General features: G+C 35.6%; 2 protein-coding genes and 1 pseudogene across 4 annotated transcripts in view; 2 read left to right on the top strand and 1 right to left on the bottom strand.

Annotated features, from left to right (window-relative positions):
- Positions 1-855: 855 nt before the first annotated feature.
- On the top strand, positions 856-3,344 carry LOC145224241 (trafficking protein particle complex subunit 13-like). The gene is made up of 10 exons (XM_080090698.1): positions 856-995; positions 1,067-1,183; positions 1,249-1,364; positions 1,589-1,713; positions 1,901-2,018; positions 2,081-2,211; positions 2,268-2,454; positions 2,743-2,843; positions 2,989-3,136; positions 3,204-3,344. Exons 1-10 carry the CDS (start codon positions 959-961, stop codon positions 3,291-3,293), a joined length of 1,170 nt encoding a protein of 389 aa, XP_079946824.1. The 5' UTR covers positions 856-958; the 3' UTR covers positions 3,294-3,344.
- LOC145224242 (histone chaperone asf1b-B-like) lies at positions 2,936-5,815 on the bottom strand. 2 transcript variants are annotated; one of them, XM_080090700.1, is made up of 6 exons: positions 5,712-5,815; positions 5,485-5,629; positions 4,728-4,846; positions 4,494-4,609; positions 4,250-4,426; positions 2,936-3,931 (listed from the first exon to the last, which is right to left on the bottom strand). In XM_080090700.1, the coding sequence occupies exons 3-6, from the start codon at positions 4,834-4,836 to the stop codon at positions 3,581-3,583; spliced, it is 753 nt and encodes a 250-aa protein (XP_079946826.1). In that variant the 5' UTR covers positions 4,837-4,846; positions 5,485-5,629; positions 5,712-5,815; the 3' UTR covers positions 2,936-3,580. The 2 variants fall into 2 exon arrangements, with proteins under 2 accessions (XP_079946826.1, XP_079946825.1); XM_080090699.1 differs by having other exon boundaries at positions 5,485-5,815.
- Positions 5,816-6,098: 283 nt separating this feature from the next.
- LOC145222210 (uncharacterized) overlaps positions 6,099-17,650 on the top strand; it is a 41,143-nt pseudogene continuing 29,591 nt past the window's right edge. The window contains exons 1-15 of the transcript XR_013859304.1: positions 6,099-6,224; positions 6,291-6,465; positions 6,589-6,735; positions 7,371-7,530; positions 8,095-8,243; positions 8,610-8,803; positions 9,268-9,456; positions 10,106-10,320; positions 10,615-10,753; positions 11,106-11,523; positions 11,798-12,185; positions 12,473-12,678; positions 13,016-13,230; positions 14,172-14,459; positions 17,309-17,583. The product of XR_013859304.1 is annotated as an uncharacterized LOC145222210 (transcript). The remainder of the gene's footprint in view (positions 6,225-6,290; positions 6,466-6,588; positions 6,736-7,370; positions 7,531-8,094; positions 8,244-8,609; positions 8,804-9,267; positions 9,457-10,105; positions 10,321-10,614; positions 10,754-11,105; positions 11,524-11,797; positions 12,186-12,472; positions 12,679-13,015; positions 13,231-14,171; positions 14,460-17,308; positions 17,584-17,650) is intronic.

The following is a 17,650-nucleotide window of genomic DNA, read 5'->3' as shown; positions in this document are numbered from 1 at the left end:
AGTGAGCTTAATGTCCCTAGATAGTATCAAACATTCTGCTTAAGAATAGCGCTTCTCAAACTAGAGTCCACGGTCTTTTAGGGGTCTGTCAAGCGATATTAAGGGGACCACGAGGAGCTTGAAGTATTTCTACAATTTTATGCAATATCCAATCTTGCAACCGTATAGGCAAAGACGTAAATAAGGTACATGAGTGTCCATTCACATAAAGCGATCTTTTATTCCTTGCATAACTAATTAAAGAGGATATTGATTGCGCACATTATTAATATGATTTTCTTCCTGTTTGTGACGTCTTCTTGTCACCACCCATATTTTCAAACGAATCTTGAACGACGCTGGGGTAAAAGTGGCAATGAAACCCCTTAAAACAATTGGACAGTTGCTACCAAAACCTGAAGATGCCACTATACCACAGGAGTTGTTTACCAGGTCCCTTGTCGTGATTGTAATATGGTATACATTGGCCAAACTAGGCGAAATCTAAATTCACGCCTCAAGGAACACAAAGTGGCAGTCAAAAACATGGACGTCAACAAGTCCGCCTTATGCGAACACGTTTTGGAATGTGATCACCGCATTCATTGGAACGATGCCCAAATTTTGAAGCAAGAACCGAATTGGTCGAAAAGATTGGTCTTTGAAAGTTGCCTCATAAATTCTAATTCAAATGCCCCCCCTAAAAACGATCCTAGATACGCCACTGTCTGTGACTCTGTGTAAAATTGTTGAACAGTATCTGAGATATTGTTGTGCCCTTCATAGCAGATATTTATTGATTTCTATAATTATAATGTTTTCTAGTGCTAGTGGGCGCTAAACTCGTTCCACTTTTGTAAACATTTACGTTCCACATGAATAATCGCCGCTTTTCTCCAGAATGTGCAATTTCGTGAAAAATAGTATGCTAAAACGTTTTTAAAGCTCTGTAAAAATGTGATAAGCAAAGAATATTGAAATGGAGAATAGCAAAGAACATCCTTTGGTTTTAAGAGGTAGTCATGTTTAGGCCTACCATAAAATTGTACAAAAGACTACATAATGTTTAATAAATATTATTTTGCAGTAATGAGGCTGACCAAGCCTTCTATTATCACTTCTTTTCCAATATCAAGTGAAAGTCATAACTTGAACCCTAAAACTCTTGGTCAGTGCAACACCACCCTGAACTCATTTGGGACAGGTATAATCAGTGCTTGTGTGAAGAAGCTGTCATTGGATATGTACATTGTTTGTTTGTCACTGTAGGTGAATTACTGGTGCTACCACAAAGCTTTGGAAACATTTTTCTTGGTGAAACTTTTGTAAGCTATTTAAGTGTGATCAATGAAAGTCCCGGCAGTGTGTCTAATGTCAGCCTCAAGGTATGTTACAACTTACAACTACAGGGTGATACGAAACACTGCATGTGAGAATATCAATCTTAACGAGTATCCAAGACCATGTTTTAATGTTATTTTAATGATCGATCCTCACTCCAACCCGATAAAACTGCATTATGATGGGTATCATTATATGGCATATAATATCACTGTAACTACATGGGCAGGTTTGTAAGGATTAACTTCATTACAAAACTTTCTGACAGGCTGATTTGCAAACAGAATCTCAACGACTTCCAGTTTCACTTGCCAAACCTATTCCCAATCTTGCTTCTGCAAGTTCACTGGATGAAGTAATTAATCATGAGGTCAAAGAGCTTGGCACACACATGTAAGCTTTGCACTGATAACACCTTTGTCAATTACCAACATTTTAGTTATACCTTGCAGGTGTTTTGTTTTAGCGTATGGTTTGTTTCTTACCCTAGTAAAAAGTTTATTTTGAAACTAAATTATGTACAGACATGGTAAAAAATTTGTGTTGTTACAAACTTCAACTCATTCTTGATCTTTTTCAGACTGGTGTGCATAGTTTCGTACAACAGGCCTGACGGTGAATTGAGAAGTTTTCGTAAGTTTTTTAAATTTCAAGTGTTAAAACCATTGGATGTGAAAACGAAATTCTACAATGTAGAGGTAGCTCACACTGTAATTTTAGCATCATATACAAGTTCAACTAAACTATCTATTTATCTAAGTGTGATGAAGTGTACCTTGAAACACAAATCCAAAACATCACCCAATCGTTAATATGTATGGAAAAAGTAAATTTGGATCCATCACCAGCCTATGAAGTAAAACCATTAAACAGTGGCACAGAACAAAGCAGGTACATATTTAACATGCAAAACCTCATTGCTGAACTTACAAATAAAGCTTTTGTAGTGTGCCCATGCAGACGTACATGAAGCCATCTGAAATCCGTCAATATTTGTACCAGCTGAAGTTAAAACCAAAGTACTCTTTACAAGTGTTTAGTGATGGTGCTGGAGCTATTGGCAAACTAGACATTGTTTGGAAATCAAGTTTTGGAGAGAGGGGGCGCTTGCAAACAAGCCAACTGCAACGGGCTGTATGTTAATATACATCTAGAGCAGTGGTTCTCAAACTCGGTTTTCGGGGCCGCATGGCTCCCAACTACGTATTTTGCGGCTCGCACCAGACCTCAGAAAACCACGAAACATTGCTAGTAGTTTAGCTTTCAAAGTCATCTTCTTTAGTGATTTTCTCAAGGTTTCGTTTTTTTGCGGCTCCCTACACACTTAACAAACTACCATTTGACCCCGACAATAAAAAAGTTTGAGAACCACTGATCTAGAGTCTCAAATGTTTTTGAGGTTAATGAATAAAATGTGTTCAGGTTACAAGCCAAAGTGACATACGATTAGAGGTTGATTCTGCACCAAATGAGCAAGAAGTGAACAAGCCATTTGAAATGAAATATAAAATCACAAACCACAGGTGCACTATACAAACTAATTAATTATGTAATGAATTTATTATTGGTGTAATAGTGTCAAAAAATGCTGGAGCCATTTTTTTCATTGTCTAAATTATCTGTCATATAATTTTATTGAAAACTTATCCAGTCGATAATACATTTCAGTGAACGAGTGAAGAACCTAATGGTAAAATATGAAAACAGCACAAGGATGTTGTGGCAAGGCCGTTCATCGTACCACCTACAAAAGTTAGCTCCAAAAGATCATGTTTATGTTGCAATGTCTTTGTTGCCAATATCTCCTGGTCTTCAGGTATATATACTACTTAACTATTTTTGATTTATACAAACAAATATATAGTATTTATTTCTTGTTCCAGACCATTTCTGGATTGCAAATAACTGATACGGAACTGAACAGAACATACGACTTTGATGACATTCATCAAGTGTTAATACTTTCGAACTGAAACGAAACCCTTTTTTGTGCAATAATTGTTTGAATCAAAACCTAGCATTTATGTGTGAGTTGTACATATAAGAGGGCCGGGCAATAGAAAGAGAAATTGAAAGTTGAACAAATAGATAAAAGGAAACTCAAGTCAGTTTAACTACTGTAGGAGTGCTCAATAGCACCAGGCTCTGCAGTGGGCAACCAATTTGGCCAACAGCTACTAATCTTAGTTTTATAGCAGCAGTGCATGAAATGCCAGGTGGAATGCGGAGTTTGATTGCAACATCTTGCCAACTGCACCATTTATTCCACAAGCATTTGTGCCTCCATTGCATCAATAGAGTTTTCCAAACATGGAGGAAACTGTCTGTTTACAGGCCCATTACTCTGAAAGTTCTCACCATTACTCATGGCAGCTTTAGAAGTGTTGGAGTCATGGCCTGACTTTAAAGAATCCTTTGACACTTCACACATAGCTTGTTGAATGTCTTCTAACATTGATTCACTGTATTGCACTCCTGGTGGTGGTGATGGGGGAACGTTGCCTTCAAACATGGGTGGCCCTGACTGCTGCTCATTAGATGTGGCACTGTCATCCCAGTTTATTTTGAACCTTGTAACACGTGGTTCACTGCTCAAAATGTTTCTTACCAGCTGCAAAATTAGTTTATACGGTTAATAGTGCTATGTTTGTAACAGTGGTTGTAAAACTTTATATGGTTGCCCCTCACCAACAAACTGTTTTTTGCAGTTTAAAAACACCAAAAATAAGTTTTAACTATATTGCGGTAGATGAGACTGCTTTGGGTAACAAGTAACCTCACAATATTGCTGTAGTATTGTCATGAACATCCATACTTTAGAATTAAAGCCTAGAACATGAAATCAGAATTAAATTCAAATATTTCAAGGAGCAGTAGTAAGCTGCCGCTTAAAAGTTCATGGCTTAAAGGTCATGTCCTTACATTTTACCTTTGTAAAATCTGGCTTATCTGGTGGGTTTTCCCGTAGTTCAGGATCAGAATACTCGTTGTTAACATAGTAACCCACTCTGACAAATTCATGACCATGATATGTACAAGTTAAAATAACAATGGTAACACCAACAACATCCTCAACTGGAATTCGCTCCGGCTTTGGTGGTTCCGCCTGAACATACAATTGTGTTCAGTCTTATCACTTTATTAAGCATTCCATTTTGTAATACAAGCATTACCTGAAATACAAATTTATGTCTACCGGCAGGTACAGGTCCAACCAAAACAGAATCTAGAATCTGATCAAATGCTTCACTTTCAGCAGAACCAACATAAACAATTTTCCATTCTAAATCTAATAAAAACAACAGAGGAAATAAAAAAGGTGTTCACACCAAAGTATTGCATTTTTTCTGCAAAAACACACATAAGCATCAAGTAACGCTTTTATAGTTGTTTTCACAGTCTCTTACCATCTCTTAGATTCTCCAGACAATCAAATGTAATTTGAAATTGAAATGGATTGTAAAAATTTGAGGGATTATCTAGAACTTCAACATTTACAATTTGTACTTTAGTCATTTTTATGTTTCTGGAATGAAAGGAAAAAGGTTAGGAAATTAATTCTTATTTTTGCATGTTCTTGTATATTTATCCAGTTTATTATTTGTCTTTCACACTTTTCATATCTGCTATATATTTGAGGGAATGTATCTAGTCAACTGATTAATGACAATAATGAGACACATGTCAAAAATAAAGTTTTGGGTCACACTTTTTGGCTGGTTTAAACATTTATCAGTTTTAAAAATTAGGCAACATAAGGTATAGTTCCTTGTGTAATGAAGAAAAATGTTTTAACTGACAACAATGCACAAAACAAAACAGAAATTTAAGTGTGTAACTATTCACATCACACATTATCCCACTAATGTTGTGAATAACAAATGAAAATCGCCCGACTTTGAAAACTTATATTCAACCCTTTTTTAGACATGTGGTATCAGCCAGGGTTTTTGAAATGTACACAAACAAGTAATCTGTTACAAAACATGTTACAGTCAAAGGACATGTTTAGATTGTTTAGAAAACGGTCTCAGGTTGTTTGGTGGCCAGAAAAAAATTTAAGATTAGATGCTTTCTGGGATGTGACAAATGACAAGTACAATTTCAGAAGTCAAAAATATACACATACTACAGTACATTTATACAACATGTCATACAATTTACTTTTAAAGAGTATATTCAGTATGTTCCAAGCTAAAGAAAGAAACTCAACTCCGGTTCACATTTTCTAAATTCTTTGCCGCGGTTAGTGGTAAGGATTTATGGATAAACTTTAGGCACTAACGTCTTCGACTCTTCGTCTTGTGGTCTATCGGTATTTCGTTAATATACCAATTAATATAATTATAACATACTACTCCGAAATGCATGGCACATACTCAACCCCTTACGTGCAACTTTGCAAGTTTTTAGTCTACCAGAGGCCATTTTAAGAAAGAGTAATCACAAATATGAACCACGACCACCGTCCATCTCTATTGTTCTCAGATCTCACAAAATTCCGAATAGCGCCAAAAACTCTTTGGGCGCCAAGGAAAAAGATACGATTTATTAGTCAACACTAGGGGGCAACGCACCACAGATTACGTAAATTGTGATTCGCCAACGAAACCAGTCTACATTTCAACCAAAATCATTTTATTTAGTTGTATAGTTTTTGCGACTTACATGACAAATGCTTTCTTGTAAAAAAAGTACATGTTGCACAACGTAATGCATGAACGACTTTACTTCGTGCTCGGTCATGCAGAAAATTGTAAATAGCGCGACTGTTTAGATGTCTGCAGAACGATTGAACCGTAATGCATTGAATTGCCAAAATAGCGTTCTTTTCCAAGTGTTAAAATGCTGTAAGATGTTCTACCACCTACGTTTTTTCATGTTCTTTGCTGCCGTTTTTTTGGGTGAGTATTTGCATTTTTGTTCATGATTTTGGTAAAGGTATAAACAAAGGTGAAAATAATCTGCAGAACTTTACCCGTGCAAAGGTCAGGACGTATATGAAACTGCCCATGGATTTTCATGTAGTGATTCAGCTTTAAACCGAGACTTTTGCTCAATCCATAAAGAGCAGGGACATTGTGATTGGCAATTCGTGACTGATCAATGTCGTCAAACATGTGAATTGTGCAATCCTGCAAGAAGGTAATTTTAACAGCACCACAATGTCCATACTAATATGTTTTAAGAATAGTAGGCATATGGAGCTATTCTTAGTATTAATCCGTATGTTTTGGAAAGATTGTAACATGAGTTTTTGTTTATGAGGTGGGGCCCATGGAGTAAGTGGAGCAAATGTAGCAGAGAATGTAAGGGTGGAAAAAGACTGCGCACCAGATCATGCATAGACATTGGCTGTAACAGCATTAAATATGACATGCAGGATTGTGCATCCTATCCCTGCAGAGAGACAAGGTAAAAAAATACAAGTAAAAATGCATGTGTAGTGCCATAGGTCTAGGCCAGGGCAACTCGATTAGTTTTGTCAAAGGTTCAGGTAAAAAAAGGTAAAAATTACCAAGAACAAACAAAAAACAAACACTTAAATTAGTTGATTTTCCTTGGGATACATGGGCAAAATGTTAGCATTTAACTTGAAAAAGTATACAGCCCGGTAACAAACTCCTCGCAAACCAGCACCGGGTTGCGGACCAACGGTTGCCGACCACTGTCTTAGCCTATTTTGGTTATAGCTAATGTGGAGAATCGTTTTCTAACTATACACAATCATCTGTAATTTTACGACTTAAATGCATATGGCCACTAAAATGGTAGCATTGTGTGTGTTTTTTATAATCCTTTCTTGTCCCAAGTAAGGTTTAAATGGTTTGGTTTAATTTTTAAATATACCTCAGATGCAAATTCAAATAGTTATACTATGTTTGAAGAAAAGCATTTTATAATGCAACATTCATATAGAAATCCACATTCTGCTCTATCGCCCATCTCATATAAAATCGGACGATTTTTTGATTAAGTGATAGGTTATGGTTTGTGATTCACCCTCCCTATGCAATTAGGTGATATGTCCATATTTGTTTGTTATATAGTGTTCCTCAGGGAAGAACAAATGCTAATGATTCGGAAATCTACCTGAAACCAGGTGGAAGAGCCGCATCTAGTCCAAGTGGTAGATCTGGGGGAACCATCCATACTTGTGCTGCAAAGCAATTTTCATGTGGTGATGGACAGTGTGTTGATGAGTCAAAGGTACTGTTCATATTTTAAATATAAATTACCATTTTAGGGTTTGTTTGCAAGTTATATATAACTTTTGTTGTTATTTAAATGAAAAGAATTGTTGTTTCAAACTGGCACGGAATCATTCCAGTGATGTTTACAAATTGCAACAAAAGTATCCTCTTTTTAATTTACAAAGCAAAGAAGTATATTCTTTGAAGTAATATTATACATGGTCAAATGCACTCCAAGATATAAATTAGGTTTAAACTTTTATGGGCCTGCCTGCAACTAAGTTATCAGTTTTGTTTACCGATAAAGCGGTTGTACTTCTAGCCACAAAAATATATTACTTTATTTTCCTCATAACTTGTCGACAAGTTACCCTAGTATCCATAGCACACCAAAATCTGTAAAATTATCAAATTATGTTTAAATTGGATACAGTTTGTAGAACATGCAACATTAATGTTTGAACATAATGATCCCAGCATTTGCCTTGATAGTACAGTACCTCATAATGACTAAAACTATCATACAATATCAGTGTTACAGTGTTTAATTACTGCTATTGCAACAATATGTTTTGAACAGGAATGCAGTGGATATTACAATTGTCGTAATAAAAAAGATGAGGACAACTGTATCCTTGGACTGCGATGGGATGGCTTACGAGTTTTAATGAATTGGAATTCACACAAATGTTTAGATGCCAACATAACAGCTGAGGGACCTAAACCTTGGTATGAAACAGGTTGTAGATGTCTATACTACTTGACAACTGTGGTATTTTTGTCTTTGCTGCAAATGCGAACATTTGTTGTTTCCCTGAGTTATTGCAAGGGAATGCATAGTGAGTTGGTATGATATAGTCAGAAAAAAGTAAGGATAAAAAATGTATAAACAGTCTGCTTTTAAATGTTGCCAAGATGGGGTATAATGTCTAAGTCTAAGAGACGATATCAAAAAAAACTGATACTTTACTTTGTTGTTTGTGTTCAATATATAAAAAGTTGTTCATTTGATGAGTTTTGAGCAAATTATATCACTCATTTGTATGTTAACTTTATATTACGTAACCGACCTTGGAATTCACTTTTTTTCACAAGGGCTTTTCGACGCTGTCCTGGACACAAAAGCCCTGATTTAAAAAACTTTTGGTGGCAATGGAGGCTTGATTTTAACCTTGAGCATATAGCTACAAAGCAATGTCTAGCTGTAAATCGAACTGGTCCTAATTTGACAGAGGTTATTGTCATTTTTAAACCTTGTGACATTGATGATGCACATCAAAATTGGTACTGTAAGTTGATCTACTTTTGTAATTCTAGAGATTTCTGTAAAACAAAAAATATGCAGAGTTTAACATAGTGATTAGCAAACTTTTCCACTTGTTCCAAAAAATCATGCCATACTACAATAGCCGCCATCAACACAGTATTTTTGTTTCATAAATATGTGAAATGCGAATAAAGTATTTATGGCACAAAGTTTTATCTAAAAGGTCATACTGATTAAATAAATCTGATTTAACTATTTTTAGCTAAAGTAAACCACTAGAAAGGCCTTAGCCTTAATATACCCCTGGTCATAGGGTTGTCACACTAAGAAAACAAACTTTTTCGATCCACGAACTGCTTTAAGACATGCATGTTTCATCAAAAGAATAATGAATGTTGCCAAGTGGTTTATTGCATCATTTTAGGATAATGCACGCTTTTTGGTATCTTCTTAACAATTTACTTAATTGCAAATAACTTATTGCAGGTGAATATCGTTCCCTAAGAGTTCGATTGAGATTTCTTCATGTTTTACCCAAGGAAAAACCAAACCATAAATATCTTGCAATAAGTAATAGTGGACCTAGCTTAAATCTTGAGATGAGAGAAACTCGTGGCAGTTCCACTGATTTTCATTTGCTTAACACTGACAGGCTTAACATCTGTGCAAAAAGAGGTAATTAAAAAACGGCAAAAAAGATGGTTTCATAATTTTGATAAAAAACTGTTTTATCAGAATTTAGATGATGAGTGAATCTTGTAAATATTTTTTTCAAAGGTCATAAACCAGGTGCCTAAACATTTTATATGTTGCCTAACACAGTTTTGTGTGGCCTGCAAAAATGGTATGTATGCAGTCTTTGAATAGATTTGCATAAAAAATGTTTTTCTTAGCCACAGCCCTAAATAGAAATGCATCAATAACGTGCTGGTCAGCAAACGTAACTCTGCATTAAAATATGATCCATGTCCTGTATCATATCTATTTGCATTTGCACTCAATTAAGCAGTGATTGAATTACAACACACAGAAAAGGATGGCTATTGAAACACCATTACAATAGTTTCAGTAGTGGATGAAAGCAAATTTTCACCCAAGTAAAGTTTTACCTTGTGTAATGAAAAGTTGCAGTCTAACTATGTTAATTATATTCAACATATCAGTGTTAATGGTCACACACCCCTGCATTGGATTGATTAGAACCAAGGTAACTTACTCCTTTAAAAGAAAAAGTCATCTTTGTCCCCAACTCTATGTAACTAACTGTATTGTAGCCTTTTTTGCTCTCAGTATTGGACCACCTCAGTGTTATATATTATTTTAGGGGTGGAAGTTGTTGCACCACCAAAATGTTCACGAACCTGCGGGACTGGTACCATCAAAGTATTAAGGGCTTGCGCGAAGTATGGAAGAAGTGATTGTGATGGCTCTGATTATGAAGCCGTCCCTTGCAACACTCAACCCTGTCCGATATTTTGCCCCCCTGGTTGGGATTTTATGCAGTCTTTTTTCTATCGAGGCGATTTTACCTGCTATAAGGTAAATACCCCCTGGAAACGGTCTGAAGGCAAATTTTATTATGAATGCTTTACAAACACTGGGTAATGATGGGGAACTTTAGTGTATTTATATATACCATGACTCTTTAAACACACAGGTTTGCTGATCTGTTTAAATTCTTATTCCATCTGACATGTGTTGATAGTTTGAAAATGTTACAACATACTGTATTTACAGTGAAATAATTTAAATGAGAAAATGAAAAAACTTTTTTGTATGTGACTATCTAAACTGTGTATGATCCATGTTTGTTGAAAAAAGTTATAATTTTAGGCATTCTCAGACCCCAAAACATACATAGAAGCTCAATCATTTTGTGCAGCCAACAACTGGACCCTGGCTTCTGTCAAAAACAGGCAGAGTCTGAATCGTGTGTTGCTTTTACAAAGACATTCTGAGAAGTCCTACATTGGTATGAACTTTATAACATCACTAGAACGCTAACTGTTAGATGTATAGTGCATAATGTTATGCTTTTTATGCATGCATTTTTGATGCACAAGGTATAGACCAGAAGAGTAGCATCACCACTAAGAGCAAAATTTACATTAACGTCGCATAAAAGATAGTCGCAACTAAAACAGTTAAACATGTTGCATGGCTTATAAATTTGTTTGATGGTATATACTGTACTCAGGATATGTAACTAAATACTATCTATGAAATAAAACCTAATCTATAGGAACTGTTGTGTTCTTAAAATGTATAAAAATGCAAAACAGACATTTTTATAAATGGACAATTGGCATGGTTTTTATATCAAGGTATGTTTGAGGACTTGGAGCATCCACAACCAGACAGTGATACACATACTCTGCGTTATACTTACGACCGTCAGTTGGTTGGTGGAATGCACCCATGGAGTCTTCAGGGGACCAGCACAAGTGTAGAAAAACCAAGTTGTGTAACTGGTTTGGGAAGTACATTTTTTGGGGCAGTTCGTACAGCCAGCAATGGACTTCCATGTGAAAAATGGTCTGTTGCTGCTGATACAAAAGAACACAAACCACCAAAAAGGTTGGAAGCTGGTGGGCTTGACCCTCCAGAAGGTGACAATCACTGTCGCAACCCAAATCTTGATCTGAAAGGCGTGTGGTGTTATGCTGGAAGTGAAAGAGTCCCAACTACTTGCAATGTAACGGATTGTTTGGATGTCATGCCAGAAAGTGGGTTTGGAGACAGGTTTGTACGTCCTGTAAGTCTAGTATTGCAGTAAATATTCCAGTGCAGAACATCTAGAATGTTTTTGGACAATGATTGTATTATTTATTTTATTGTTTTACTTGACAAGACATTAGATACTAAAATGCTTTTAAGTCATCTTATTCACAGTCGATTTAGAATTTCAAAAATAAAACACGGTTTAGAATATGTTTCGAGTGTTAGTTTTAGGTTTTAAAGCAACTTTAACTGTCAACTTTAACAAATAAATAATAAAAATATTTTTCTTTGCCAGGGTTTTTCCTAAAATTGATCTGCAACACCAGTTTCTCATTCGTTCACTTCAACGCTCGGCAGATGATCAGTATTTTTGCTTGGTTGCAAGATTTATAAAAAGAACTCATGTACTTCAGATTGATAGATGTGATTTCAGTGATAAGAATCAGAGGTTTTTCTGGTGGTCATCACAAGCAATCGTCAACATGGGTTACAAGCTGTGTATTAGTTTATCAGCACGAATTCCCAAACATGGTGATCCTGTTGCATTGTTTCCTTGCAAGCGAACACTTGGCAAATTGTCTCAGTATTGGATAGAATCAGAAGATTATATTTTTTCGGGATGGAAGTTTGACAGCAGAGAGTCTGGTCCCCTTCACAAACTTACTTTCGATGCTTTAACAAAGGTTCTTGAAGTTCTTATGTATGTTTCAAAGTTGCATCACCGACCACTGTACATGGGTCTGTTCATAAGTCTAATGTTTTAAAGCCATTTATTTACATAAAGTGTTTGTAAAGTTGATAATGTTTGAGCGAGTTTCTAGGTTTATAAATTCTCTTATATCTTATATGTGGTAAAACAAATATTTGAAACACATTTTCTAAAGTTTTATGTTGAGAAAAATGAAATAATAACCAAGATTTTATGCTATTTACTGAAATTTTGTATGTTTTTTTTTGTTTATTTTCAAAGGTGTACATATCTGACCTGAGAAGTTCGTTATTTACCACCTGGTTACCTGGGTCAGGAATCACCCCATTTTCAAAAATGTCGGCAGAAACACCACCTGGTGCATATAAATTTCTTACAGGCTGTGGAAACTGTCTTTCTCATGCTGTCTCACTCTCTTCTAACCTCATTCATATGACACCTTGTGACGATGAACTTTCATCACAAAGGTATGACTACTTGTGATTGTGATAACATGTCATAAAAGATGTGGTGAAAAATTTAAAGCAGCAAACTCTGTGGGCATTTACAAACATATGTACCTTACCACTGGTTCTGGTGAGTCGGAGTTTAGTTGAGCATTAAATACATATGTTTTAAACATTATGCAAAAAAGACATTTAAATCAAGCATGATTGAATAGGATAATTTTCTATTGTTAGCAACAAGCAAAAGTCGGAGTCAGACCTATGCAATTTCTAGCAATTGGTGTCGAAGGTACAGACAACCGACTCCCCAGGCCTGCTAACAACACACCAAAGTAAAAGGGTAATTTTTTTATCTTAGGTGGATAAAATTTGGAAATCGACAGTTAATGAATGTGGCAAGTGGACTATGTTTGTCATCATACCAAATGCATATGTATGTGATTGCTGAAGATTGTGATTCAAGCAAACCTTCACAGAGATGGAGATGGTTACCACACGAAACTGATGTTGGGTCGGAAAGTTTTAATCTTCTGCATATTCAAAGTAGATTTTATCTTCGCTGTGGTTGTAAAGGTATTTATTTGGCATACTTTTGTATAATTGTTTATCAGAGTTAAATACTGAACAAAACAAATTGCTGCACTATATACGAATCTGTTCATAAGTTTAATGGTAACATAAGCATATACATGAAAAAACATTACCGTATTTTACGGACCATAAAGCGCACCCAATTATAAAGCGCACTATCAATAAATTGCTTTGATTAGTTTTTTGTTCATACATAAGGCGCACCGGGCTATAGAACGCAACATATTTTAAGGAGTATGGGTTATAAAAGTTTACTTGTTACTTAATAAATGTAAGCAAGTCTCAATAGTACAATGAGCAAAAAAAATGAGTCTAGTGAATATCACAGTTGCTAGTTGCTTTTACCGTAGTTTATTGTGTAAGACGGTGGTTTATTTATATAATAATAGTATCGGTACTGGAGTGTAGGCAATAAAGCACTACTTGATCCATACATTAGGCGGCTTATAAGGCGCACGATCAATTTATGAGGAAAAAAAGGATTTAAATTGCGCCTTATGGTCCGTAAAATACGATACATACTTGCAGCAATTTAATGGTGAAAATAACGGCCCAAATAGACGTAAAAAGCGACATGCTTTATTTTTCAAACGTTTTGGCAGATCACTGATGATGGCATGAGTATTTGCCTAAACGTTTGAAAAATAAAGCATGTCACTTTTTACATCTATTTGGGCCCTTGTTTTCACCATTAAATTGCTGCAAGTATGTAATGTTTTTTTCAAGTATATGCTTAAGTGTATGCCCATTTGTGCAGTTTTATTCTTAACTTTTTTGACATGAAATGTTTTATTAATTTCTAGGAACCTTTTATCATTACTATGTGTAAATATGATATGATTGTCTGTAGATCAGAGAATTACTTCATGGGTAATTTTTGTAATGTTCTGTTTTAAAGGGATTTGAATTGCAATATATTATAGGTCTCAGCTCAGCATGTATGACACCCACTGTAGGTGTATCTAACATCACATGGCAGTTTATGCCACAGTCGTCTGAGCTCACGGAGCAAGCGGAGACAGATTTTACTAAGTCAGGTGAAAGTAGAGGTTCTGCTGGACGCTCGTTTGTTTTTCAAAGCCCATTTGATTTGACAAAATGTGCAAAACCAGAGGTTGAACAAGAGATGAGTGGCAATAAATCTGTACACATTAAAGTTGTGTTTGTCCCCTGCGAAGTCGAAAACACGATTTTCTTTTGGTGGCTGTCAGGTACGTACTTAACGTTTATTTGTTTATGTATGTAGGATTGTCCTAAAAGTCAGAAAGGTTGTGTATGCACACTTTTTCCAATTTGTGTTTTACACAATAGTGATCACCGTCATCAATAGTTTTGTTTGCACCTTGTGCCTACATTATTTTAATGTTAATTATGGATCCCCTTCCCTGAAGGGGACACATATTGTTTTTGTCTACATATATTTTTTCTTTTTTTCCGTCTAACGTGGATTTGTTCCCACGGTTTGGACAAGAAAGAATGGTTGAAACTTTTTCAAATTTACACACATTACAGATATTGGTCTAAAGATGGTCCATGTGAATTTTGACCCCGTTTGATCCCTCGGTTCACCCACAGCCCCCCAAAACATGAAATTTTTAACGCAGATTTGTTCCCACGTTTTGGTCAAGAAAGAATGGTTTAAACTTTTTCAAATTTACACACATTAAAGATATTGGTCTAAAGATTGTCCATGTGAATTTTGACCCCGTTTGATCCCTCGGTTCACCTACAGCCCCCCAAAACGTGAAATTTTTAACGCAGATTTGTTCCCACGTTTTGGTCAAGAAAGAATGGTTCAAACTTTTTCAAATTTACACACATTAAAGATATTGGTCTAAAGATGGTCCATGTGAATTTTGACCCCGTTTGATCCCTCGGTTCACCCACAGCCCCCCAAAACGTAATTTTTTTAAAACGGCTATACTTGCTAAAGTAGATGATTCTGGAGTTTCATACTTTTTGATTGGTACATTGCAGCGTATTTTAAAGTATTTTGTAACTTGAAGTTGTATATATCCATTTTCACCCCTTTACCCCCAAATATTTGTTTGTTTGTTCACATGTTAATGAGGTCAGAAATACAAGACTTAACGTGCTGAAATTTTACACAGCTGTGGATAGGGTGCTCTTTGTTGCCTGGTAAAAATTTCAGTGCAATCAGCCCAGTAATAGTAAAAATATGTTTTTAAATGCTGTCTTTTTTCAAATTTGTGCTCGCTCAGTGCACAGCTGACGCAATGGGAGTGATTGACGATAGTGGCGCATAAAAAATGCCTCTGCTTCACGCATGAACGCAGTTGTCACTTGACCATTTTCTCACTGGTTGGAATTAAGATGTTACGATGTTAGTTATATTGCGTTGTAAACGTTAATGTAGGTCAACTTATAGGTGTTTCAAAACGCAGAGCGACAACGCAGTACGATTTGTTACACCTGTGTAACGTGACTTCTCAAACTGAAAGCGTTAATATAACTGTTTTAGAACAGGTTTTGGACATAAAAAGCCCAGCTAAGCAATCGTATTGTTGGTATGTAGAAACTTAACGGCGCCAGGGTACGCTATGTGCTGATTAAAAATCATAATTCAACAAACAAAGGGCTGTGACTGTTACAAAACAAAAGTTTATAAATATTTCTTTAATACGACAAATGTCATCTGTGCAATTCAAATTCTTACCTAGCATATGCATGCGCCATTCATCCTGTTACAAATTCAAAATATATGTGTGTGTGGGGACCCATTGGTTTTTGCTTGCAAAAACAAATATGCTATAACAGGCCACAAAAGTATTGGTACCATACTGAATGTATCCATCAAATATATATCCCTTAGAATTATAATGAATGGTGCGTAAATATGGCACCGTTTCTGTAAAATGGAATATATAGGAAATCCATTATTCCAGTTTAACAATGATTGTGCCCTATTTCTACTGTTTATGCACAGGTGTGGGGACCCATTAGATTATGCTTGCAGAAACAATTATGACATAAAGTGCCAGGAAAAAGATAGGGACCCAATGAAATTTAGGTGCCCCATATATATACATTATAAATATAGTAAATGGTATATGTGATACATCGTTAAATATGATGTAGTATATATAAACTGGCAATATATAGGAAAACCACTATTCTAGTTTTAAAAGTGGTTAAATTCTACATGTTGTTTTTAAAACAATTTTACTGTCTTAATTTATAAGTGTGAAATAATCTTTTTTCTGGTAATGCTATTCTTACTACGATACTGACTCCAACCCAATGGTCCGTTGTACAGCTTTGACTCTAGCAATTCTAGAACCCTAAACCTGATTTCTTCGGGTTGCCATGTGTGTCTAGAAGGCAGTTATTGATAAAATAAAGTTTTAATGCACCCCAGTTAAAAAAGTACTTTAATTAGTTTTTTATCTTTTACAAAACTTATTAAATCAGAGTGAGAAATCATATGATTACCGTATATACTCGCGCATAGGACGCAACTTTTTTCCTTATATTTAAAAAAAATATATAGGTGCGACCTATCCGCTGGACATAAGTGCAAATCACCACCTAGTCGGAACAAAATTGAAAGTTTTGGGCTAAACAGGGTTAGGGGTCCGAATGTACTGGCAATGACATACAGTTTTGTAGCGAGTTGGTTATTCATGAAATCGTATGGCCGGCGCTTGCGTACATGCACTTATTACAGCTCACAGGTGTCGATAAACATATTTTGATTATATTAAACGCTACAAAAAAACAAAATAGGAAGATATATATGCAAAAAAGCTAGAGAAAAGGGCGTTTTAAATCTCTAGATTTTCAGTGCGACTTATGTGCGAGTCAACTCTAAATTACACTTTTTTAACACAAAACTAATAGTGCGACCTATCGGTGAGTATATACGGTACATTCAAACCTGACACCTTCTTAATCTTTTGAGTTCTTACTTTGCACTGCTGTTTTCTATTCAATACTTCATAGAGTTTTTGAGACTATTTTGCAACACAACAAAAGTTTTAAATTTAGAACTGAACTAACCTACAAGCTTAACTTAATGTGTAAAATATCTGGATTGCAGGATATTTAACCCAAATTAAACATCGCAACTTGGACATGTGTCTTGATTCAATGCTTGACAGTGCTGACGAGGGAGTAAAACATTCTGTTATGCTAAAACCTTGTGAAGTTGTTCGGTTAAAGTATCAGTCATGGGTATATGAACCTGTAGCACAACTTCACGGAAAAGAAGAAGTTGTGGGAGATTTTATCCGACTTGCTTCAGACAAAGAATATTACTTGTCCCTCGATTCATTTACATCAGAAAGTGGAATTGCATATAATTTGGTCCTGAGAGTAAGTAACCTAAAAGAAACCTGTGCCTTCTTTATTAACTCTTTTTTCTAATTTTGTGTATGTTTAG

The sequence above is a fragment of the Phallusia mammillata genome, chromosome 4 (assembly GCF_965637545.1).
Source record: "Phallusia mammillata chromosome 4, kaPhaMamm4.hap1.1, whole genome shotgun sequence".
NCBI classification, from domain to species: Eukaryota; Metazoa; Chordata; class Ascidiacea; order Phlebobranchia; family Ascidiidae; genus Phallusia; species Phallusia mammillata.
Note: the sequence above shows the minus strand (reverse complement) of the source record. Positions and strands in the feature narration are given on the sequence as shown.

Bases quoted from the DNA above. Each gene is read 5' to 3' on its own strand.
- LOC145224241 (XM_080090698.1), top strand. From the start codon at position 959: ATGGAGAATAGCAAAGAACATCCTTTGGTTTTAAGAG. The intron at 996-1,066 runs GTAGTCATGTTT...ATTATTTTGCAG, and splicing joins ACATCCTTTGGTTTTAAGAG to TAATGAGGCTGACCAAGCCT. The intron at 2,212-2,267 runs GTACATATTTAA...AAGCTTTTGTAG, and splicing joins AGTGGCACAGAACAAAGCAG to TGTGCCCATGCAGACGTACA.
- LOC145224242 (XM_080090699.1), bottom strand. From the start codon at position 4,836: ATGACTAAAGTACAAATTGTAAATGTTGAAGTTCTAGATAATCCCTCA. The intron at 4,610-4,727 runs GTAAGAGACTGT...TGTTTTTATTAG, and splicing joins TCTGGAGAATCTAAGAGATG to ATTTAGAATGGAAAATTGTT. The intron at 4,427-4,493 runs GTAATGCTTGTA...TTGTATGTTCAG, and splicing joins GACATAAATTTGTATTTCAG to GCGGAACCACCAAAGCCGGA.